The 26,328-nt window shown below is 41.2% G+C and overlaps 1 protein-coding gene across 4 annotated transcripts in view; it reads right to left on the bottom strand.

Moving 5' to 3' along the window:
- Nucleotides 1-24,171, bottom strand: part of KIAA1549 (KIAA1549 ortholog) — a 141,718-nt gene extending 117,547 nt beyond the window's left edge. For 3 of the 4 annotated variants that reach the window (XR_009486444.1, XR_009486443.1, XM_059845877.1), the window contains exon 1: nt 23,650-24,171. Coding sequence is in view for 2 of the 4 variants with exons in the window: in XM_059845877.1 (XP_059701860.1) it covers nt 23,650-23,761 (112 nt within the window). In the remaining 2 variants the exon portion in view is untranslated. The remainder of the gene's footprint in view (nt 1-23,649) is intronic. The other variant, XM_059845876.1, reaches the window with a different exon arrangement.
- Between the last annotated feature and the right edge of the window lie 2,157 nt (nt 24,172-26,328).

Genomic DNA, 26,328 nt, shown 5'->3' with positions numbered 1-26,328 from the left:
TACCCCCAATCTTCTCCAAGAAGATTGGGGGTAAGAAAACACCTGACACATGAAGTTCATTAAAAAACCTTGACTTGCAAAGTCACAAGTATGAGTCAGAATAGGAAAAAACTTCAAGGTGATTACAAATTTTCTTGCATTGTCTGGCATCCCAAAAAAAGTGAAATTCTTCTCAATTAGCAAACATGGCAAGAAAAACAGAATTTGAGAATTTTGTATATCAAGTACTTCCAAGGAAAACAAGCAAATTCCTAGTTTCAGCTCTCTATACAGTATGAACCCACAAACTCTGTGGTCAGACTTATTTTAAAAGCTCTAACCAAAATAAAAGCCTGCCTTAGCCAGCTGCATGGCTTATCAGCCTGCTGTCATCTGCAAGGATTGTAAACATCAGTTGGGATGTTGTGCATGGTTTGTAAGGAAATTATATGACCCTGAACATAACTTCCTCTGAGGATTTCAAGAGGAGAGATGGCTACCATTTATACTGCTCTCCCAATCTTTGTTAATAAGCAAGAACAGATAAAAGTGACAGCTAAGTTTATTTTACAAGACCTTGTTCATAAGTGGCCTTGACAAGAAAATATTCAGTCTTTTCAGCAACCTTCCTGGTGCCTTCACAATTGAGATTATTAGAGTGGCTTTACACTATTTTAAAAAATGCTTTGCATACTGTTGTCACCTTTGGCATATCTCTAGCTGCTTGGGCATGACAATCCAGTACCTACTTACCTTAACACCTGCAGCAAGCCTTCCAGAAGGTTTGGTTGCTAACTGCAGCTACATCTGAATAAGCAAAGGCCACTCCAAAGACAATAGGAAACCATGTATAGCCAAAAATAATTAATCTAATAATAATGCAAAAATGTTAAGCACATCATTCTAGAATAGACAACAAATCATGGCTTCACTGCTTTCAGACAACTCCTCCTAAAAATTCCTCCACAGCAACAGTTGTCAAGATTTGGATGTTATGTATGCACATATGCTGCATATTCAAGATAAATGGGTTTCCTATATCAAGAGCCCACTCTTAAGCTGCAGAAAACTATACCCCCCCATTTTTAAGAGAACGATTTCACAAGAGAACGTCCACCACTTAGGATGATCTGAGGAATCACATCAACTCGGCAGCTTGAGGACAGACTGGAAGGCTATTAAACACTTACATTATTCGATTTTAAGCTATGAGTAAAAATTTTTTTGAAAATGTATGGGTTTTAATACACAGCTTTATTTTGTGGGATCTTAAATTTATGGGCCATGTTGCCTACTACTATACAATCCTTAAGTTCACTGATAAACATTTACATCAAAGAGACATGAGAAAATCAATGACAGGAGGTGCTGAGTTCAGATATACACAGTATCCTGAGGTCCAGCTATTCACTTTTAAGTAATTTCAACTAAATTCTCAGCCCTCTTGGAAATAGTATAATAAACATACTGATTCTTCACTTCACAGATCTTTGCTAGTGGTACAAATAATTCCGCACTGTTTACCAACTGAATGCAAATAGTATCGCATAAATCAAAAAATAAAACATTTGTAAATGGTTGCCAAACCCCAAGAAAGCCAAAAGAATGACTAAAATTACTTTTCTTTCCATTGATAGCAGCCAAACATTTCAAAGGTAATTCTCACAAGATGCACTGCTTATAGACCCAAGTGCTGTGTATACAATGACACAAAGCCTCTTGTTGCAGTTGAGTTTTACTGACAGCAGACAGAAGCCCCCAAGCTTATCCTGGGAGTACCTCCAAAAAGATCTACTTTTGAATAAACCTACCTAAAGATTACTCTTGTTCAGATTGATAGTTTCAAGAGAATAGAGTTCCCTATACTCCATCAACATTTCTATTCTGGATCTGCTACCTAACTGTGTTGCACAGTTGGACTAAGGACAATGATCTGTCAAAGAGTTAACAGCTGTAATCTCAGAGGTTCACAAATAATTTTAGTAGAATTAAATAGTCTCTCACTTGTCAGTGACAGTACAGTGAAGAGCAGTCTGTACACAACCTTAATGCACCTGAAACAATTTAAACTGAATTTTCAGAGTCTTTAACAAGGCTCTTGGTCAAAACTCTTAAATTTAACCACTATGGAGTAAGTTCAAGGTGCCAGCAGAAACCAATTAAAAGCTTTAGAATGCACAAATATTTCCAGCAGAGGTGCAACTACAATGCTAAATGTCCTCAAAATGTGATCAGGAGCAAAGAGGTAAAGTTGACACCATTTGCCAACAGTGTTTCAGGAAAGTCCCAACTGGAAACTGACACTGAAAAACAGTGGAAGGCTCTTCCAAAGCCATGGGTCTATGTTAAGTTAGGTAAAATTCAATATTGGTGAAGGTGAAATACAGAAAGGAAGAAAACCCTAGCTACAGATTCAACAATAAGCTCAAATTATCTACTAGTAACTTGGGAAAAGAGATTTAAAGTATAATCCACCATGATTTCAAAATGCCCATTCAGTGCTCATCAGAAGTCAAAGATACAAAGCAGAATACTAAAGACTCCAAGGAAAGGAGCAGAGAATGAGAACAGAAACGTGTTATTATGCCACACTATATGCAAACATTGTGATCTAATCTTGAGTGCTGCATGGTTATAATTATCACCCCACGAATAGAGAAACAGAGGTGTCTCAGAGAAAATTAAGGATAAAGTCTACGTACAGGCTGACTCCATTGTAAGATTTTTCAGACTGGAGAAGAGACAACAGAAGTGAAATGATGAGAATGAGGCTTCTAAAACGACAAGCAGGACAGATGTGATGAATTTAAAATAAAAATTATGATGCTTCGGAATAAATAATTTAAAAATTCATTAAAGGTATCAACTAGAGTATGTTTAAGAGAAAGAAATTAAACTCCCCCCAAACATAATGAATGCCATAGGATGTTAAGAGTCCAAAGTTTTAAAAAGACCTAGACAAACACTTGGAAAATACTGTATTCATATTGCACTCAATTGCAGAAAACTAGAATAAACATCAGAGAAATTAATACTACAAGCTTGCTCTGTTAGTTATGAGTAACAAGAATTAATTTGACCATTGCTATGAAGCAGCAGAGACAGGAGTAATGCAGGAACAGATTTCAGGATCTGCCATGTGGATGAAGCACACTAAACACACAGCCCCAGACATGAAAGTAGATGGGCATGTTATCAAAACATATGGTGCTTTTTAAACTGCTCATTAAAACACTTTAACACTCTCTGAATTAAAGTTTTGTTGGTAAAATGTTGTCTCCTCCTAGAACTCTTTTCAGAAATTAATCTGAACCTTTACAGTAGCAGAAATATCAACCGCATAAAGTGGAATCACTACCCTCCTTTAAGAAATTTGCAGCTGGTTGATGGAAGTCAACTTTCTCCTAATGTGACTATGCAAGGTTTGAGAACTTTAGGTCAAGAATTTGATCCAAACACTTGCTTGAAAACTTGCCCCACCACTTCCATGGAAACGCCATCATTCACTCCAATACTATGAATCTTTACATAATATATATTCCATTAATTTACATTACCTTAGAATATGCTGTTCGGTATGCAATGTATTGCAACACAAATTACAGCCCTCGCTTTAACAGGAATTCAAGTTTCACCAAGTCATGATGAACACAGCATACCTTTAAAAATTTGACAGATTTTAACCGACAATTAAGTTTTGTCATTTCAAGAGAAACATAAGGGACACAGACTTGTCTTGGTTTCTTCCACACTAGCAGTTTTTCTCATCAATATATAAATAAAAAAACTAGCAGTTTTTCTCATCAATATATCATTATTGCCCTCCTATAAATGGCAATATTTTTTGTCAGACAATTCTTGTACATTGATATATTTGGGTGTGGGAGTGGAGATTATGAATAATTTTACTGAAATGCACCACTACCTATAGAAATGGAGGGTTTTAATTTAGTTTCAAGGGAACACAGATTCCTAGACAAACTGGTTTTGAAGATCCTATTTTTATTCTCTGTTGTTTCTTTTTGCTCTTTTTGTTCTATGTGCACCTTTATCTGCCATGCCTTTTTCAAGTCTGTCCTCTGCCCTCACCTCTGACAACACAACCCTGTTCAATCACACCATTTTTCCCCTCCCACTTTTTACATTCTTGCCCAGTGTTCACATTTTCTGCTACCTGTGAATAAAATAAAGGGCATCAGCAATAAAAAAGACTTCTTGAAACACATTCATTTCTCCAATGAAAAGCCATAAAAGTTGCCTCATTTTCATCCAGCTGGTATTTTTCCCCATCACTGCTTTTCTTGGTCAACCACTGCATTAAGTTTTAAATCTGCTGTAAAACTGGATTCACCAGAAACAATTACAGCAAGATTTTTCAACCTTTACTTTCCAGTCTCCTGGGGAAGACCGCAAAACACCCACAAAAGCAAACTCAGAAGGGAAAAGCCTATCACCACCAACTTTTCCTAGCTACTTGAAGTCTAGAAGTCAAAGACAGTCATAGCTCTGCTGCATATGGCCTGTAGAGCAGTAAATTCAGTAAGGATTTCTGAACATGGCAGAAATTCAGCAGTAAACAACTGAGCTGAACAAACACAAATGAGTTCAGCTAGCAAACAGTAAATGAGCTTGGCCTGAAGGGTCCAGGTCAGATGATGCCATCTACAGCACAGCAACTACAAGATGAATAGGACCTCTCCTCAGAACAGCAGAGCAAGACCCTACATTACCATTTAACTTCACAGAGACCTTAAAGGTCACAGCTGAAAACCACACAAAACTACTGAGATGTTACTGTCCCCCTCCAATCACAGATTAAAATGACAAATACTCCTGTTAAACAGCTAACAGAGAAATGAAGCAAGAGAGAGTCATTAAAATGATTGCGATTGTTCAGCACAGATATCAGCTTCCATAGTGCTGCACTGAATTATTTATTAATAAGTTTCCATTGCTACAGAAGTGTCAGTGAACTCACTCCAGCTTCACCACTCTGTGCAACTATGTGCACACTAACAGTTGCCAGTGTGCAAAATATGCTTGAGAGGGGCCTTCTACAAATAATACTGGTCAGTAACACATAAACCTTGGGTTTTTTTAAAGAAATACTACAAATATTCCAAGCAAATTAAACCTTTGCTATAGAAGAGTCATTCAGTAAGGGAAGAATGTGGTGTTGTCTGGTCCACTTCCAGTTTTATTTCTAGAGTTACCTCTTACTTGTGGTGGCACACATCTCTGGGGAGTTTCTTGTTTGGTGGAAAAGTTGACTCCAAGACTTCTTTTCCTCTCCTTCTTTCTTCTTGCCTCTCCATGGAAATTCAGAATATCATCCAAACACAACCATCTGTTTCTACACCCACAGAACCCTTCCTAGCACGGGTACACAACAGTCTGTGTAACACCTCTACTCCTCTCTGGCACCTCCCAGTAAAAAGGGAGAGGCACAGGCAGCCTGGCTGGTAGGGACCGAGCTCACCTCCAGCTCCCCACTGCTGGCTCCACCATCCATGCTGTGCCTTGTCACTCTCCAGAACATTGTATGCTCCTGAATGACACTGCAAACTGTTACATAAGCCAAAGTTTTATTTATCAAATTGCATGTTATGCTTCAATGTCACGTTCTGTAAGTTTAGTGCAATTCGCGACCATCGTGATATTTTTTGGTATGCAAGTGAATGTTTCCAAAGCACTAAAAATTTGCAACAATCTCCTCTAAATCCCAGCCAAAGGAAACAAACACAAGCAACGTCTCGTGCTCTTGGTTGGAGCACGTTTATTCCAATAGAAGGTGACTGGAGTCAAGGGAAAGGAGAATTACATTCCATGCTACATGATTAGACTCCATGTCACTCTTTCACAGCACGTAGCCAGAAACCTGTAAGGACAGAAAGTGACAATGTGATCTTCCATCCCCATCTCTGGCCTAATTTGTTCATAAATCTTGCCTAAATTAACTCTTGCTTTTTAAAGTTTCCAACACAGTAAGTTGCTCTACAGATAATTACTCCTCATTGTTACAAATCTTGTAACTTCCACTCTGATGCTCTTAAGCTTCAACTTCCCCTCACTGAAAATCTCTCCTATCTGGTCCAAGCCCTTCCAATACAGAATCAATATTTTCCACAATGCAGAAATTAAGTCACATCCCTATTGTTTCTAGAGCGTGGTAACTAGGCTGCTATTTTTGACATTTTCACCTGGAACCATCCTTTCCAAAGCATCACAGGGATATTCTCTGAACCATTCCCACCTAATCAACATCCATCCTGAGCAGTTGATATTTGTAGCTACCACGCAGCTGGCACACAGGTGGGAAAACTTCCCAGCTTCCACTCACACATTTAAACTGTTTTCCCAACCATACCACTGCACAGTGAGCTCCTCTCCAACAGCCCACCAAACTCTTCCTCCTCCTTACACATTCCCTTCCTTCCCCACGTGACTGGTTTTCAGAAATTTTTGCCACCTTATCAATACAGAACTTTACTGTTTAGTAATCTCTAGAGAAATCAGTTCTGTCTCCCTGTGCTACTCATACAAAACCTACCCATAAAAACAATCAAAATGAAATTTTCTACACATATTTTACTCAAAATATTAGTGAACAAAGCTTGGTATAACATGCTGGTGACTGTTCCATTACATCTTTAAACAAATGGCTTTAATAAACTTTTTAATCTAAAGCTAATACCTTATCACAACAGATGTACCTTTGTGGACTACCCTTTTAAAGACTCAGCTCCCACAGGACAAGTTATTCCCAACTCCCAATAACATCTCTGCAATCCAGAAAGTCACCTCATGTCTCTTTCACACCTCCAGACAAACCAACATCTCTGGCAAGCTTAATGAACCCTAAACCAGCAACATCCCTCTCATGTTTGCAAGCAGTGTGCTGCACTGGCCTGGTACCTTGGGTGATAGTTTGTAATAGTTCATGACAGAACTGCAGCAGTGCTGTGTAAATGACAATGCACAGAACACCTGTAAAGCACTACCCAAGGAATAATCTCACAGAAACCAGTGGAGTTGCAATAGTGGGTCTTTCCACAGTTGTAAGACAAGAGGCTGTACTCAAAATATCAAATTGTTCATTCATTAAGCTGGGCTAAAACCACTTCAATACAAATGCAGATGCTGTTGTAACCTAAAAACTGAACGTTCTTGTCTCCACAGCTGAAGAATAAAAGGGGGAACATACTCAGCAATGTTTCTCACTATCAATAATCCAGTTGTGATAAATGAAAATGTCTGCGGTATCTTTCATTAAATATAGTTAACAATTGCTCCTCACAGCAAATATGAAATTAGATAATGCCAACAATGCTAACAGAGAGCTGCACAGGATTCCTTCCCCCTCCTCACCATCATTTTATTCTATTAACTTCTGTTTCTGGGGAATAAAAACATTTAAATAGGGTTTTAAACAAATCGGGAATTAAAAAAAAAAACAACACCTTTTTTCCTCTGTCATTAGGGATCTAAAATAGTCCATACCAAATGACTAAATATATTTACCATGTTTTATTCTACTGTAATGCCAAGATTCAAGCATGGTGCATGCACTTTCTACAAAGTTAAGCCAATCAACAAAATGTTTCATTTCCTCTGCCCTTCCTCCCCTCTTATCCAGTACATTTCCAGGTTTAACAAGCTAGAGGATTTTAGAGACAAGGTCTTCTCTCCTTCATCAAGAAGCCCTTCACTACACACACCAGATATATTCATGAAGGGTAAGATCCAGTTCACTAAAGTCATTAGACCTTGGCATGGAAGACACTTTGCAAGGGCTCTAAGCGGGAGATTATTTCATTTTAAGCATTTCTGAGGTAAACTGCATTTCTTGGAGTGCCAATCTCATCATAAACTGATCTTCATTTAAAGTGAAAGAAACTTCTGTATTTAACCAAGCCAAAATGACACTCTCAAGACATTAAGCCTGTAAAAAGTAGCTCCAGGTTGTCAAATGCCAGCAGTGTGTTAGCATCTGTGTTGTGAGTGCCAAAAAATGATGCTGCTGACAGAAGAATCAAATTATCTGAAAAGTCAGCACCTGTGTTTTTGACTCAAGCTTGGTCTAGGAAGAAGAAAAACACGTGTATTAAAAGACAATCTACTGATACCATTTTTTCACCAAACATCTGGGACATCCCACAGCACCCTTACTTTCAGGCCTGCTCTGTAGAACTCAAGTGACCGATGAGAAGCGGTTCACTACATCAAGCTTGTGCCACAGTTTCCTTACAGGAGCCTAGTAAATCTGCACCTAAATTCTTACCCCTTCCTCAATTTTGTGTCATACACCACTATTTCTACAACAGGGAACAGGCCAGGGATTAACAAAAATTAAAAAAAAAAAAAGCTATGAACATCTGAATATTCACTACAGTACCATTTCTCAGCAAAAACACTTTTTGGAGTTTCCTTTAGTGCGAAAAAGGTTCCAGTAAAGTCCATCTAACCTGCAAAAATTTAATAAAACATGGCATTTCCAACACTTGCAGTTTTCTTTAAAATGTCAACATGTTCAGATTTGTATGGTGCTCTTGAGCCTTCTGGGTTGTTTTTTTTCCTTTCCTCCTTTCTCTGCACGGGATGAGGAAACTGAGAACTTGTCAATTCCCAAACTGGTTGACATAAACCAGCCCTAATTAGAGCCTGAATCTGCTAGAGTCAGCATCATGAGAGATCTCCATATTTCCCTGAGTATCTCAAAGACTACACCACCAGACATTATGGACAGAGAAGTACCTATTACTGACCTTCAAATAGTTATTGATCAGAACCCATGAAAATTCTTAGTGTAAATTAAATAAAATTTGACTGAGATTCTATGTTGAAATACACACCTCTGTAAAATTTTCCTGCATTAGTGCTTGGTGGCAGCACAATATTTTAGTATTGAAGCTAACTATGGAAAACAGCAAAAGGTCTAAATCTTTTACATCATTATGGATGGACATATCAGGAACTCTGTTTTTCAGAGAAAGCCTATTATGGCAAAAAAAAAGTCCTCCTCCATTTTAGACACCACTGAGAAATGCAATCATTATTTTTTTAAACTTGGTGCCAGAGATGCTTTAGAATTTTTAGCATTTTACATCCATGAGATGATACTTAAATCATTATAGCTAAACCACAAAGGCAGCACTTCCAGTTTCACACAAGTCTCTCAAGTGACCTACAATATGCACTGCCTCAAATAGCTCACTTCTATTAGTTTTTCTCTGGTGAGGCTTCCTCTCCCCAAGACACTCTTCCACCATTAAGCCAACATGCAAATTAAACAAAATACTGAGTTTTGTATCATTTGGCTTTAAAAAGACCACAAAGACAAAAATAAAAACCATTTACACTGTAGTAAGCAACATGATGGCTTATATTTTTCTCCACAGTATTTCAGTATTCTTTTCTGCTCCCAACCCTCCACACTATCACAACCTTCAGGAAGACTCATGCATTTTCTGTTGTAAAATACATTAGTTTCCATCAAAAGGGGCTGAGAACTGACGTGGCACCATGCTGCCTGTCAGTGTTCTTGCTGCCCCACACCATTAATTCAACTCTGCTGCTCATAGGAAAGTTGCCACCAGCAGCCACTGCCAGCAAGATCCTCCTGAAAAAACTGCAAAAGTCTGCTGGAATTGTTGAGTATGTTCATTATAAAATATTTTGTCTCCACTATTGACAGTGTTTTCAAATCCTGCCTCTCACATGGTAACATTGAGTCAGGCAGAAAAACAAACATTTCCACTACCTATTTAAAGCTAAAGCTCACTAATTGGAATCTTACTCTCTCTTGGATGATGCAGAAAACATCTTAAGCAGTGGTAGGCAGACAGCATGATGTATGACAGAACACCTGATTCCAGTCAGGGGCTAGACTTTCACCACTTCATACTGGGTCACCCAAACCCGCACTCCCAACATTTTCTTGCTTTCACATGGTCCTGGAAAGCCTACCTTGCTGAATTAGGAGCACTGAGATCTCTGGAGATGTGTTGGATTCACCTCAGAACACCCAGGCATGCATTTGCTGCCCTACTGACAAGCTTGGCTCGTTAGACCAGAACAATTTCTAGCAATGGCCTGATTTGTACACACAGTAATACAGGTGTAACTACAAGGTGGTTTCCTTTTGGACAGCTGAGTGTACAGAAATAGAAGAGAGCCAAAAATGCAAGAGCAGCAGTGGTTTAGCCAGTAGCCCAGCTAGCCCTCCAGGACCACAAGGCAGGAGCAGTGCTGCTGCTCAGGGCAGCAAGCAGATGGAGAGAAGCTGAGCACTTTGGCAAAGCTCTGGGCCCATGAGGCTACACAGGGAGAGCACATGCAGAAACAGTGTGAAGAAAGGAATTGTCACATGAGGACTGAACAGTAAATAATTCTCAGGCTAGGGCAAGTGTTGAAGCCAGGACTGAAACAGAAGGCATCAACTGTAAAAAAGGATGTACTAAAATGCATGAACAACAACACCAGCTCTCTATATCTGTCAGCTAGAAAAGGGAAAATTCTTCGTCTAGACAATTTATAGAGCTTAAACTTTCTATACAAATTATAATATGACTGAGGACCAAGAAGACATTTTAATTCAATCATTGACAGGAATGTTTCCTTAAAGAAGATTTTCTTTACTATGTATTGTGAGTTGAACAAAGATCCACTTTCCTTTCAGCCAATAAAACTTCCAGAATGACCAACAATTCATACAAACTACTAGTAAGTTATGCAGTTCAAACGAGAAAGGAGTTGCTGTTGAAATGAAGGTTTCTCAATAGGAGAGACTATTTAACATCAAGCAAGTTCAAATTCAGTTGCTCCTTAACAAATTCATTGTGGAGTAAAAGAGAGCCGTGGTGCCATTCTGTCAGTGGCAGCTGTGTTTTGAAAGGTTCTTGCCGCTCCCTTCTGTCCCCTGATACTCATTGCTGCACACAGAGGTGCCAAAACAATTGTTTGCATGACTGTGCTCTATTAAGGGTTTTAATAACTATCCCACTTAAAGTGGAAAAGGCAAAACCAAAACAGTAAAAATATCACAATAAATTACTTTAAAGCAAATATAGCCTATACAAAAACCATACAAAAAAAAAAAAATACTGATGAGGCAAGTTAAGACAGAAGTAACAGAAAGATCTTAAATTGAATCATTCATGCCTGGCAAGAGACTACACTCCTCCTTCTTCCTCCTCCCCTTTTTTCCAAGTATTCCCTTCCCCAAGAAGAAAAAACCCCACCCATGTCTAACAAATTCTCCTGTTAAGAGCCTGGATGAAGTACACAGAATGCAAAAACCAACACAAGATGGAATCAGGTCATTTTTCCTGGTCTTCAGTAAGACGAACTCCCTGCGACTTTCACTCTAAGACACAAGAGGTAGCAAATAGAATAGAATATATGGGGGAAAATAAGAGAAGCATTGAGGAAAGCAGAAAGGGGAATGTTTGCTCAAAAAATCATCCTATAAAAGGATTTTCTTCCCCTCCCCCCAAAAAAAGTCATTGAAGTTTACTATAGTGGTTAGAAGAAACCATATTACCATGTTAGTGCAGCAAAATCTCCTGGTCTTGTGCCTCTATTTGAACAGGCACATGTTATGACAATTCAACATTCCAGACAAACATAAAACATTGATATGAAACAAGGCTGAGCTCAAAAGACTAGCTTTGACTATTATTGCTGTGTCTTCTGATTAAATATACATAACACCTGCTGTAATGTGTAAAAACAGAGGAAAATCTAGAGGGTTTACTTGTTTAAAATAGAAATTGATTGCTTCATGAACAGCCCACTTCCCAAAGCAGGATTTTTATTTAGAAATGTGCCATTTCCCATAAATATCAACAGAGAATAGCAGGAGGAAGCCTGCAAGATTTTTTGGATGACAAACAGATTATTGATATGACTATCAGAGACTACATCACCACAAGTCATGCTACTCTTAACTCAATTACACGGCCACTGAACAATTTCTGCATGAACGTAAGTGTTTAATTATAAATAAAATACACTTAGCATGTCCTTTTTTACTGCTCAATATAAAAAATATCCAACACATTAAGGAAAACCGTACCTGTTCCCCCAAGAGACTATGAACAGGAGTTTGAGACATGCACAACATTTATTGTTAATAACATATTCCATCAGCTTTGACATTCTTTCATGAAAGCAAATCAGAAAAAAACCAACCAAATAAATTTTCTTTAAAAATATTTAGGTTTCAAACAAAACTTCTACTTCAGTATTTTCCACCTAGCTTGAGGCAACAGAGCTCCAATTTAAAGGCTCTATACTCTTTAGATTGGAAGAGAAAGGAAATTCCTGCCTCAACAATTTTGAAGCAGTAAGGAACCCAACCCCAGAAGTTACAAAGGAGGCAACAATGCCATTTCTCTTATACTGCAGAAACAAATCAGGAAGCATCAACAAGCTTATGACCTTATAATGTTTCCAAGCAAGATAAACCATACTAAAGTTATCACAATAAATACACTGCAGGTTTTAGAGACAGTCCAAATGGGAGCTTTAGTCACTGGGGTTCCCCATCTCATGAACTCCACATGCTCCCTGTTCTTTCCTGCTGACAGCTTGTGTTCCTGCTCCTTCCCACTGCAGGAAAAGAAACTTAAGGAAGGCACTGTAGAATTACCAGAGTAAAGCTGCTCTCAGGTTACTGTATGAGGTAGCTCCCAAAGTGAGCACAATAGAAACAGAATTTGAGACAGTGCTTCCAATTAAACTTTGGGAGAGTTCATATGGCCAAGCTAACACAGATAGGCTTCAACCTTTATGCACTGTTCACTCATGAAAAATAAACTACCTGATTTAATGTTTTCCCTTATCTCCCAAGGGAGGGGGAAAACCCCCAAAAACAAACCAAAACACACAGAGTAATGTATTATGAGCATAACTCAGCACTACATGCCTCAGCCTGGATGAGTGTTTCACAAACATCTGCTGGTTTGCTTTCCCTGTCTACAACAAACTATACTTAGCATGCACCTGTGGTTTTCACCTGTCCTCCTACAAATAATTCCATCCACTAGAATTGATCTTAAACACTCTGAAGAATCCAAATAACTGCTGTTTTATTTAATTCATTACTTTCATCCTACTGGTAATAGCCTCGTTTTTTCCAGCTCTCTCAAAACTAAAAGCATCAAATCTCAAAATACATTTTCATAAACCCCAAGTCCACTAATGCATTAGAAATGTAATTTCTGATTAGGAGAAATGGAAGTAGGAGCTATTAAGTATTCACTCAATTCAGCATACTTGGCTTCATAAAGCATATTAACTCTTGCACCTGCATTTGGAAGATGTACAATACTTATTTCTGCTTTTGAAAATATCTAAAAAGCTATTTAACATCATATTTACAGAGAACAAATTTTAGATGTGGCCTTCAAGGCTGATACTATTTAGGAATGAAGGAAAGTACTGGGGAATATTTCTGAAGTATCTCATCTAAGTCACATAGATGTTTTTACTGAATATATGATCCAACATAAGGCTGCATTCTATTCTCCAGTGGCTGAGTTTTATTTCCAAATATAAAATACAACCATTCTAAATCGTTAGTGCAGTTTTACACATCAATAGCATCTTTCAGTGGTGGCTTTGGCTCATTAAAAAAGTACATCAAAAAAGTACATCAAAACCATCATTTGAGTGTTATTTTACAAAAAGTCTGAAGGAACCTCTTTAAGGTTTCTAGACCTATTATCACCTGATTTCTCTGCTTAAACTTTATACATGGTAAATAGCAATAGTAAATACTAAAGAATCACAAGAATAGGTCAGTACAGAAACTATATTCAGTTTTGTTCCTAAGTTTCTAACACTCCCAGGACGTTAAGAAGATTATACCTTCAAGTGACACCGCCTGCTTGGAATCCAGTCAATTCAAAAAGAAAGAAACTGGATTTACTTTCATTTCACATTCCTCAGCATTCCTAATCCTTCTGACAAATTTTACAGTTTTAAGAACATGGTTGTGGTAGAAGCAGCAAAGTAACTGCTCACAGAGGTAAACAAAGTAAAAAGACTAATACAATTTATTTTATTGAAACTTCCTTGCTTGTATTAATATTGGATAAAACATTTCTTGAGAAAACTTTGATTACCATGTTGATAAGAACTTACGTAATTTTTTAAACCAAGTTACTATAAAAAGCACATGCACTCTGGAAAGACAAAGGAAAATTATCTTTTTTTGTTCTTTCAGAATGGAACAAATTACATCTTCTAAAAATTGAATGTCAATGGCTGGAAGCCCAAATCTGTTTCATCCTTCACCACAAGCACAGGAAGTAAGGTCACTGACAGATTTTAATTGAAAACATCTTCAAACCAGACTTCTGCTCTAGATTAGGATTTTGTCCTGTGACGTGCAATTTCTATCCTAATATACCACACAAGCTAGTCCCAATTCAGCAGCAGCTTCAGTTTTAAATACAGCCACCACTGGAGAAGTTACCCAAAGAGAATCCAGTGTAGCTGACAAACAACCGCCTGTCTCCCATTCAAAAAGTAACTTGATACTAGCCCAGAGGGGTCTGCTACATAAATGCTTGGAGCTTTGTCTCCAAGTAATGCTCAGCTGTATCCTTGTGGCTTTGTGGTTGTGCAGAGCTCACTGCAATCTGCATACATGAGGAGGAATTTATTTACAAGAGAATTATGAACCACAGGAAAAGGTGAAACAGGCTCAACATCTAATCAAGTCCACACCCAGCTAGAAGAATAAATGCTCCCTCCACCACCCTGCAGCATTAAACAGCTGCCTTTAAATAAGGAAAGAACTTAGAGACTCTTCATATACCAGCTCAATACACTACTGGCTGGAGAGCAAAAAAGAGAGCCTTCTTTTCTTATAAGAATTCATAACAGTTTAATTTTCTTATTCCGTATTAAAAGATACAGTAAGAAATTCAGTCCAAGAGGGTGTGAATTAAGAAAAAAGAAGCTGAAAACAAAATCTTTAAGTTGTATCAATACTACTTAAGAAAAAAAAAAAAACTTTACCTGTACTATCTACCAGTCCTATGTGACCATTTATTTTCAGAGTGCATTCAGAGTTCTCAAATTTATCTTACCAGACATCTGAGAGTTTTCTGTTAAAACTGAGACCAGCTACCCATTTAGATAATGCCCTTCTCCACAGCTCTAGGGTGAGCTCTAAAGTGAGGATGCTCAAGTCAAATATTCAGGGCAACCACAAAAACGCCTCCAAATCTGCAACATCAAGCAGCCTAGCACAAGACTTCCCAACTCCGCCTTCCATTATTGATACCCCAATCTGTATTCCCAATTTCACCCACTCCTACCACAGCTCCATCTCCAGTGTTATCTCTGCTGTTCCTTATTTCAGTATCCTCCTGACCAAAGTTAATACTCCCCCTTGCTCTCACCCTGCCACACCAACCAATTTCAGAGAGGGCACAAAGACAGCTCCACACTGCCTTAACTGTCCAGAAAAGCTTAGTGAGAACTGAGAGCTTCACACACCTGAGCCCAGCGCAACAAGCTCACAGCTCTGGCCAGGACACCCCTTCTGCTATCCTAGCAGTTGCTGCTCCAGTCGGGATGCCAGGTGGGAGAACTGATGTCTCTCAACTACTAAAGAACTAAATATTTGTCTTCTCCCTTTGACACAGACCCACAGATGGCAGCACACAGAACGTGGCAGCTGAAAGCTTTGGTGTGGTGCCATTTCTTTGCCCAGTCTCCCAATTGTCTTGCATCACACAGGGCCTCTTGCTTGCACCATCACCTCCTTTGCTAAGGACAAGGGCAAATCCTACATTCTCTGTCAGGATGAAGAAGTTCCCAGCTTGACCAACTACACATCTCATAGAAATAGCAATAAAGTGTTTTGAGCTCAATACTGCCTCTCTCTATCCCATCTCTGAGATATAAAAATGCTAGTAATAATTCAGTTGATGAATAAAGACATGCACATTCACATCCACAGCACTTACTTGTAGCTGTTGTCTCAGTGTTGACCTTTCAGTGAAGCAGCATTCTAAAATGCTTCACAAACTGACCTTGCACAGAGAGCAACTTATGAAGTTAGTGTGTTCATCCTGCCTGTTAGTACCATGGATAAAAACACTGTAATAAGGATTACAAAATGTTCTCTGAAACCTTAAAAAATGTTAATCCTAAAAAATCAACCAACATAAAAACCACAGATCGTTTCTTCACCTGGTCAGTACACCACAGTTCTCAGTAATGAATAATATTAGTCCCAATGCTGCAGTCTGCACATAAATGACATTTATTTATTTGTTATTTATTATTTGTAGTATCTCACAAAAACATAACTGCAGAGTATTTCATATCACTGTTACAATCCTCTTCTGCTAGATCATTCTACGAGCTCATCTGTCAACTCCAGTGACACATCACATTACTGCCCCAAACCATGCAAGTCACGGTTTCATTATCCCCACTGTTAAAAAGATCAGCAGTTAGAATACCTGTCTTGTCCACTTGAATTCAAGTCTTCTTTTCTTCCTCAACATAAACAACTATTTATTAAATTTCCCTTTATGTTTAACATTTTATATGTTTGAATAAAGTCCTGTCCACCTGGCATTTTTTCTAGATTAGATAGTCCCAATAGTTCTGCAAACTGAACTGTCTCTAGTAGCCTGTCTCTTCCTTGAAGGACAAAGCCCTTTACTAGACACAGCATTTCAGTTGGAGCTCTTCTGCTACTGAAGAAAACAAAAGAGTTATTACACAGGATATGCCCAGTTCAGAACCAATGTGTTCATGAGGCCCGGTACCACTCGGATCCTGCTGAATCCCATTCTGTCCATGATCCCTGATAGATACCAGGCCCCTTAATACAACACTACTACATTGTCCAGTCCCCATCCTAGAGCTATGCAAGTTTTCAAGTCATTCAGTATGACACTATTATGCATGTTCCTTACTGAAAAACATGTATTTCCGGCCCTTGATTTACTGTGTTTCCACCATTCCTCCCTCCTCTTCCCCTTGCAGGTGAATTTTGGCCTCTTATCTATTTCAAATCACAAGACCTAACATGCTGTCTTGACCAGATGGCTGAAGTCAAACAAGCTCTCTACAGGATATTAATTCACAGAAGAGAAGCCTCTCTAAATCAGAGGGGAGAATGGAAAAGGACTAAAAGGATTAGAAAACAGTTTACACATGAAGAGCAAACAGGTAGGGGATGTAAGCTGAAACTGCTAAAACTGAAAGTGAGCAAAGATCAGTAATCATGATTTCTTTTAAATAATATTTGATTTATAAAAAATCCCAACATCAAAATCCTACTGCACTTCAATACAGCACAGTACATCTTCCCATATCTAAGGTGAGTTAACTCATGAAAAAAGTCTTAGGGTGGTAAATACATCATGTTACACCATCACCTGTAACTTTCTATTTGCTTACAACTAGCTTATTTCTTATACTTGTTCTCTGTAGAGTCAAGTTCTGCAGACTGGTTTATCATCTGCTGGATCTTTACTGTTCTCAAGACAAAAATCTGGCTTTCTGACCAACTTTTTTTGCTCACTGTTATTGCATTTGGACATTCCTTAGGATCTTGAAAATCAAATGAGAAACTGCATCTGAGAAATCACGTTTTACAAATGGCGAAACTAAGAAACGAGGTCAAATTCTGAGAGCCTAATTTGAAGCATTAATTAGTATTTAGAATTTCAGACACAACATCTATTTAAGAATAGCTTCCCCTGACTTTGGCAGCTGGAAGCACTCAGCATTTCTGCAACACAGATCCCAGAGGTCTGACATCCAGTAAATGAGGAACACACACAGTTAGTGACCACCTGTGGGAAGCTTGGTTTAAGCAATTCTGCAACAGCAACATAATTCAATTGTCTAGGACAGCATTTAATTAGATTGACAGCAAAACGTTTATTCAAACCTCCCTGTCCCTCCCTTCATGTCACACCTCAAACATCTGCTACAGAAGGAGCAAGAGTCCGGCAGACTTCTTCCTTTGCTATCCAGTTCCCATTTTTCCCCAGAGCAGGATCAGTCACTGAACACAGCAATGGTCCTGTCTGTGTGTAGGTGTGTGCATGTGAAGGTGCCTCTATAGCTAAAAATATTATCTATATGGGTACATGCTTTGTGACCACAGCTGTACAACAGCTTGCAGGTACAGAAGTTTAAAACTATATGGGTTAATAGGTTGTTTTAATGTCAATATTTCCAACTCGCTGATTTTTGTCTCTGTAGTCTTCATATACTGCTAAAATTTTTGTGGAGGAATTTTTCTAGTTCTTAAAACAAACCTAGAAAAACACTTCTGTCACAAGGCTGATTCATGCACATTCATGATATGTTTCAAGGAGCAGCAGCAGATTATCAAGCTTCTGGCTAAGAGGAGAAAAGGACCAACACTCTGAAGCCCTGAATTCTGTGCCAAATTCTGAAGGAAGTGTCCCAGAGCAGCAGGCATACATTTTCCCATTTCTAAACTGCAAGCTTGATGCTTTTGGTCACATCTCCTCCAATCTTGTCCCAGTCCCTTGTCTTCCCCACTTCTGATTCATCCTTTCAACACTATTTTTTTATGCTTATTTTCCTATTTTAAACTGAGTCCATCTGTGTTTCCCACTGTGCTTATCCTACGATCAAACTGCATTGCTTGCTTTACCTAGGATTAATTTCTGCATTGCAATTTCCCTCATTTACAGACCTATTTTACACTCCTGACCTACTGTCCTGCGTCCTTTGTGCCCTGCCAGTTCCAGCTTCTTTCATCTGACAAACCTTCTTGCAATTTCTGTCTCTTCCCCTCCTACAATTTCCAGGTTTCTGGACATATCTCATCAACAAGCTGAAGAGTGACTGGAAAGATCCTCAGACCCTACTCCAAACTAAACCGAAGTCCCATGTTGGCTCCTTCTCAAGACTTCTTTCTGCTTGCCCCCTTGGGCCTGGTGCAATCAAAGACCACCATAAAACAGTGCACCAGAAGGCAAAGATGACAAAGACACCCTAAAGAAAGTAAAGCATTATATAACAGCGACATGGCCTTAAATGCAAGGCAGGCAGGTGCTCAGTTCTCAGTCCTGAAGCTCAGTCTAGTCCCACTTCTGGAGCAGTTTAGATAGACTTTCACAGCAAAGTCCAATCTTTCACCTAAAACTCTGGACTATGAGAAGAGTGCTGACTACATCTGCCCAGGCAACACATATACTCCTGGTCAGTACTGACAGGTAGGGGAGGTTCCATGAGAATAATCCATATTCAAGCTTCAGCAGACAAAAAAAAAAAAAAAAAAAAAAAAAAAAAAAAAAAAAAAAAAAAAAAAAGTAATCTCCAAGTAATCTCCTCTAATGTAGCCATGTCTACCTAAATTCAGTCATTACCAGCTTTCATAAAAGAAAAATCACTTTCAAAGCAAGACTGGAGAAAATATCCCCCCAGAGCAGACACAATCCAGTAAAGTTTAACTGCACTGCTCCAAAGCATAAGGGTATTAAAGTTGTTCAGAAAAGAAGCTGGCAGAACTCAAAGCAGAAGCCATTGTTTTCCTCTTGCCTCAACATCAGAAGTTGCTGAACTCTTTCAACTGATATTTTGCAAAGAAGAAAAAGCTTCAGCCCATAGCTAAATGCACACTTTATAATATTTCAACTGAAATATTTAAGTTTGTTCTCAACTCCACTGCAAAGCAGAAATATTTCTTAGACACATCTTACAACATCTTACAGATTAAGTAAGATCTAGAACAGTCAGGCCCATTTCCAGTATTTATTTGGGCATTTTATATGCTATTAATTACACAGACAAATGAGTGATGTGGGTACTGATTTTTATCTTTTCTTTCCCCCCTAATCTCATGTGTTACCAAAAAAGACACCACTAATGAATTGCTCTTATAAAAGGTTTTTCCTTAAGTCTTTCAAAACAGCTGTCTCCAGTAACATCAACAGCTGAAAACACAGTACATATAGGGAGTATCAATCAAATTTGTTATTGTGTGTTAGGCAATCACTGCAAAAAAAACATAGACATATATGACTTTTCAAGAGCTAGAAAGGCATCGTACCACATACCTCCAGAGTGGAAACACTGTCCATACTTACAAGGACTCCATGAGAATGGGATTCTTCTACATGAGCCAAAATAGAAATTGACTGCATAATTACGTTCATTTAACACTACTGTTTTCCTGAACTGTGGGATTCTAAGACAAAATTTAAAGGCTAACCATTTCCTTGCAGCTTTTTTTCCTTATACCCAGGTTCCCAGGACACACTGTATTTAATAACTCTTATGCAATTAGCATTCATCATGCTGTATGCCACAACAGGCCAGGCTGGAGACACACTGGTACTTAAGGACATCATCCACAGTAACTCTTACACAACCAGTGTTACTCATACTGTCTGCCACAATGGGCAGAGCTGGAGACTCTCTGGTAGTTTAGGACACCAGCCACAATGAGATTTACTTTCAAATGAAAGAAAGCCATGTCTCCCACAGCTGAAGTGAGACTGTATTATTAAGAAGTCTATTCTGCTTCACTTCTCTCCCAAGCAACTCCCACACATGCACACACATTCTGAACTGACAAGCAAGAATTGGGATGTCAGAACCTGCCATTTACCACAACCACCAGCTTCCCAAGACAAAGATTTGTGCTGCAGCAGGAGTCACTGCTCTTTAATGTGCCCAGTTCCTGAAATCTATCACCCAAGGTAGGTCAAAGCTGTTAAAGTCTGCTTTGCTAAAGTCATGCTGTATTTCAAGTCTCAGCCCTGCCTGAGAAGTCAAAGACCTTGCTTCACAAAAAGCACTCACAAAACAGACATCACTGAACAAAAAGCTGCACTGTCCACTAGCTTGTTTAGCATTCTTACTTCTTGAAAGAACATGCAAACAAAAAACACATTTCCTCTGGCAGGACTACAAGTGTAGCTTGTAGACACGAGGCTGACATAAATAAAGCTAGCACAGCATAGAAAGCAGTCATAAAGAGAATCCTCCAACCATATGGGTCTTCTGTGAAAATGAACTGGAAGCAAGCTTGACAAGCTCAACTGGCCACAAGAGATAGGATGCCAACTCAAGTGTTTGCAACAGACTAATGCAATTAAGTTGAATAAACAATATCCTGCAACTCTCCCGTAAGACAACTACATCTGATTCCTTGCTTGACCTCCACGACTTGCCTTTGGTCCCTGAGTCTCTGAGGAGACTCACTTAAGTCTTTTCAGAGTCCACAACAGAGTTCTCCTCCCTCCCATGAAAACAGCACAGCGAGACAAGATAAATCCTCCTGATTGTCAGTGCGGGAGTTGTGCAGATTGTGCAATGGAACAAAAGTAAAAACACAGCCTGTGCTGAGCAGCAAGAAATTCAAATAGTCTGGCCAAGGCCCTGCTTCACTGAGGTGCTCAAAGGCAAACCTACCTTCAGCACACTGGTGTCCAACCACACATTAAGAGTTCAGCATCTGCCTAACTGGAGAAGCTGAAGCCCTGATTCAGCAACATGTGACTTCTGTGGGAGCTGGATCAAGCATTCCAAAACACAAGTTGTTTAGCTACTAAATTTTCTTAAGTATTGTCCTTGCTATTTCAACTGCAGTAAGTGGCCATTCCACTCTTACTGTATGTTCCTTCTGTGTAACTCAGAGCTGTAGGAGTTTGTTCTTGCTGTCCCTAGACTGGTCAAGACCATATGGCACTGAAGGCAAATGAACTGCACCCTAGAGAGATTTACAAGAGTTGTAAATCTGATGACAAGTTAAGTGAATGCTGCCCAAACCTAGGGCATTTGGTCAGTATACAGCTCTTCTGTTTCACAACACTCACGATACCATCAAAACATTCAACACTGAAGACAAGATTCTGATAAAGATGGTGTTTTCCAAACCTTATGGGCCCCAGAAAGAGAAATCAGACTTCTGTCATGCTTTTAAATAAAGTATTTCACCTTAACGAAAAGGAACAAAATATCCTTGCTCTCTTCAACTTACAGACTTTAAATCTCTCTTTAAAGGGACCATTTCTGAGATGCCGATTAAAAAAGTATCCTCTGAAGAGCAAGTTTACTCTTAGTATCCTTAAGTTCATTGCACATGATTCACATGTCCAGTGGAAATTGAAAACACAGAAGACTCTCAAATCAAAACAGCTTAAAGGCTCCTGCCCTAGACTGAGCAGGAAAGCAACACTTTGGGCAAGATCTGTTGTCTCTAAGTACTCTCTTCCAGCAGCTCCAAGACTGGCTGAGTTACATAATTTTTCTACTGCTCTTTTTAAGTTATACAAGAATGCACAAGAATCACACAAATGTTTACAGAAATTCACGGCCATGTTTAATTAAAAGCTACTATGTACCAGAGAAACAAACAAGAGTCCTCAATGACTTACTATGAAAATACAGAAGAAACCCAGCCATTCACAGAGCCAAAAAAACACAAGTAAATTTCCAACTTACGAACCTAGCGCTTTGCTTCCTATTTGTATGCAAAGCCTGATCTATTTAAGAAAAATTGTTAAAGTTTACAATTAAATATCAATTTTCACGTAGCCTGGAATGGAACATCTCTTGTAGGCTAGGACGGGAGCTGGAGGAGTGTGTAACTTCCCTGAAAAGCTAACTAGTCACCTCCAAAACACGAACTACTTTCTGAAGTGGAATAAAGGATTATTATAAAGAGATAAGCATGTTTTATAACAGCAAGGGTTCTTAAGCACCCAACAATAATCACCACAATTCCTGTGTTTGAACAAAGGAGTCAACACTAATTGGTCCGCTTCATGAAACAGGTTACTGCAGGCTCTTATCACTTGCTGCCACTTATCAACAACTTTCTGATGTTGAGTAAAATGTATTACTTTATACCTGTTATCTACCAAAATGAAAACCTAATCACAGCAAAACCGTACCTTTCTATGAAATGATAGTTATTAGTGGGTTTTTTTAAGTATTAAAGATGAACCAAGAAGTGCTATGGGACCAGAACCAAATGAGACATCTTTGTGATTAAACTGTCTGCTTAACTACAGACTAATTTTGATAACTAGAGCCACAAGAGAAAAGACGAGAGAAAAAAAAGGGGTCACTGATTCATGGTTTTTCCGAACCACCTACTGAATACACCACCCTCTGGAGCCCGAACCGTTCTCTCCACGCACAAGTCATGCCACGGCCGTGCTTGGAAAGTCATATTGGGCGTTTCGACAGGCTCCGCATGCCTCCTCACTCGAAAGCTGGAGGAGAGCCAGGCTGCCCCGCATGTACCCCGCAGGTGCTACCGCAGCCCGACACGGGGCACTTCCAGGTGCCCGGGCACTGAGGCCACAACGGGCGGTGACCACTGCCCGGCACAGGACACCCTACAAGCTCGAAACGCCGGGTGTCCCCTTTGTCCCCGCACCGCTTCTCTCCTTCGCCTCCGAGGGTCGGGTCCCAGACATGAGCCGGGGGCTGCCGCGGCCCCGCACCGGAGCGTTCGCGGTCTGCCTGCGAACAATGCGCGCCTTTTCTGGCGGAGCTCCCCGGCCGCGCCGCGCCGGCCCCCGCCCGCCGGCACCGCCGCATTGTTACCGGCGCTGCCGCCCCCCGCACCGCCCCGCTCTCGGCACGGCCCCCGGACCCCGCACACCTGCCCCCGGGCCCTCTTTGTTCCCTTACCTGCGGCGGGAGAGCCCCGCAGCGCCGGCACGGCGAGTAGCAGCGGCAGCAGGGCGGGCAGCGCCGGCCGCCACCGCGCCGCGGCCACCACGAAGCGTGTCATCCCCTCCATGGCACGGCACGGCCCGGCCCGGCGTCAAGTCATCGCGGCGGTCCCCGCGTCCCCCCCGCGGGGGGCTGGAAGGGCTGGGCGAGCTCGGCGGCTCCTCCCGGGCGCATCCACCGCCGGCGGGGCTGGGACGCCCGCGGACGGGAGGCCGCCACAGCACCCACCCTTCCCCACGCCCACCCCGTGGGGAGCGCTCACGGGGGCAGCGCCGCGGCGCCTCCCAAGAGCGGCGGGGGAGGGCGAGCGGTGAGGCTCGGCGCCCAGAGGGCAGGCGGAGGGGAAGCCCCCGCACTGCGGGATAGCGGGGCTCCTCGGCGGGACGGCTACGGCCCTTCACGTGCGAGAAGGCGGCGGTGGCGGCAGCCCGGACCCGGCACCCGCTCGCTCCCCGCCCGCCGGCGACGCGCTGCCCCCGGCGGAACCCGGCGCGCGGCGGCGCGCACAGCCGGCCCGCCCGCCACCTGCGCGCTCCCGGCCGCGTCCGCGACTGCGCGGGGGCGCGCCCGGCCCGCCCCCTCCGCCGGGGCGGTGGGAGCGGGGGCGGGGCCGTGAGGGGCGGGACGGCTGCGGCTCCGCCCGGCGCCTCCCGCCCGCCGCGCCCCGGGAAGGCGCTGGGAGTGCTCCGGGATGGCCGGTGGCTGGTGCTTGCCGCTGTCTGCTCCGGGAGCGGGGTGCCCCTGCAGCCGCTACTCCCTGGCTGCGCTCTCCCCTGGCACAGCGAGGTTGGGACGCCGGCAGTCCCGTCCATCAGCCCTCAGGGCAGGCTGAGTGGTGCTTGGGCTCTTCCCCAGGCGGTGCACGGAGTTTTGAGAGCTGGAACAGTAACGGGCGCGGCCGTGAGGGCAGAGCTGTGTGACAGTATATCCAGGAGATTGCAGATATAAGGATAGGGGACCCTTTCACGGCAGGCTTTGTACTGAGCCCCGCTCTTCTCAGGAGCAAGGGGGAGTCCAGCAGCCAAAGAACCACAAAATACACTGAGCTGGAGAGGAGCCCTGCACAGGGCAGGCCCGAGTCACGCCATGTGCTTGGGAACTTTGTCCAAACACTTCTTCAGCTCTGTCATGCTTGGTGCTGTGATCACTTCCCTGGGGAGCCTGTTCCACTGAATAACCACCTCAGGTTATTCAATGGAATAACTTTTTCCTAATATTGTGGCCAAATCTCCCTGACACAGCTTCAGGCCATTCCCTCAGGTTCTGTCACTGGTCGCCAGAATGAAATCAGTGCGTGCCACCCTGCTTCCCCCCCAGGCAGGTGTGGAGAGCTATGATGTCTCCTCCAGGCTGAACTGACCAAGCAACCTCAGCTGCTCCTTGTATGGTTTCCTCTCAAGGCCCTTCACCATACTCATGGCCCTCCTTTGGATGATTTCTAATAGTTTTAGATTCTTTTTTTATATTGCGGTGCTCAAAACTGCACACAGGACTCAAGGTGAAGTTACAGGAGAGCAGAGCAATCATGTCCCTTGACTGGCCAGAGATGTCCTGGATGCATCCCAGGACAGGGATGGCCCTTTTGGCTGCCAGGACACACAGTCACTAAGGAGCACCAACCAGGGACAGCTGGGAAAAGATCCCACTACAGATTAGAGCTGGGCTCACATATTTTTCAGCTGCACTCAAAATTAACCAGGGTATCGGTTCATCAGGAACACATCCATTGCCACAGAAACAACTCACTCCCAGAGATGGATGGCAGGAGAGAAGGATTCATTTTGCTGACATACAGGAGTAAAACAATGAGCTATACCTGTACCTCACACAATGAACATCACACTCACTCAGCAAAGGAAAATAAAGCATGGTGAGTCCTTGACAATGGAAATAAGCAAAGCTGAAATTACATCAGCTGAAGATGTGGCTCAATATAGACATCACAAGTAAAGAGAGGGTGGGAAATCTCAAAAAAATCCCTTGGTTTTACATTAGACATTTTCAGGGTCAAAGAGTCCACAGATGCCATTTTATCAAAGGCAATCAACTATGATGAGTATTTCAGGCCTTCTAGCACAATACTTTCTTCTACAATACTGACCTATAATTTCATTCTAAAAGTCGTTCTCGGTCAGCAAGATATAATTTTTTTTTCAATTTGTACAGTGGAGAGACATTTCACAGAATATTTCATGGGTGTTTACAACACATATCTTCAATCTACATCAAACATCTAAGGTATAAAATCTCATGCAAAGATGTTAAACATTACAAAAAGAAGACCACAGTAGGACAAATCCCCCTCTGCCCTATAGTTTTTGAAAAATCTAACAGAAAACTGAATGTAGAAAAACTTGCATCACATAACTATTTTTCCCTTTTATCTGAGCAAATAAAAAAATCAGGGCCCGAGGATTACTTCTGTTGCATTAAATTCCTGATAGACAGAAGAATGGCTTTGATATTCCTTTTAATTTACTAAAACCAGAACCCATTAAGACATATTTTTTTTCTTTGGGACTTGCTAGTCCCTGAAAACAGCTCAGCTCAAAAGAGCACTCCAGCCTTTTGTTATAATTACATACCCACGGATTGTGGATACAAGCCATGTCAGGTTCTTCACTGCTGCCATCT

The sequence above is a fragment of the Haemorhous mexicanus genome, chromosome 5, assembly GCF_027477595.1.
Source record: "Haemorhous mexicanus isolate bHaeMex1 chromosome 5, bHaeMex1.pri, whole genome shotgun sequence".
Taxonomy (NCBI): Eukaryota; Metazoa; Chordata; class Aves; order Passeriformes; family Fringillidae; genus Haemorhous; species Haemorhous mexicanus.
The sequence above is the reverse complement of the archived record's forward strand: the minus strand, read 5'-3'. Positions and strand labels throughout refer to the sequence as shown.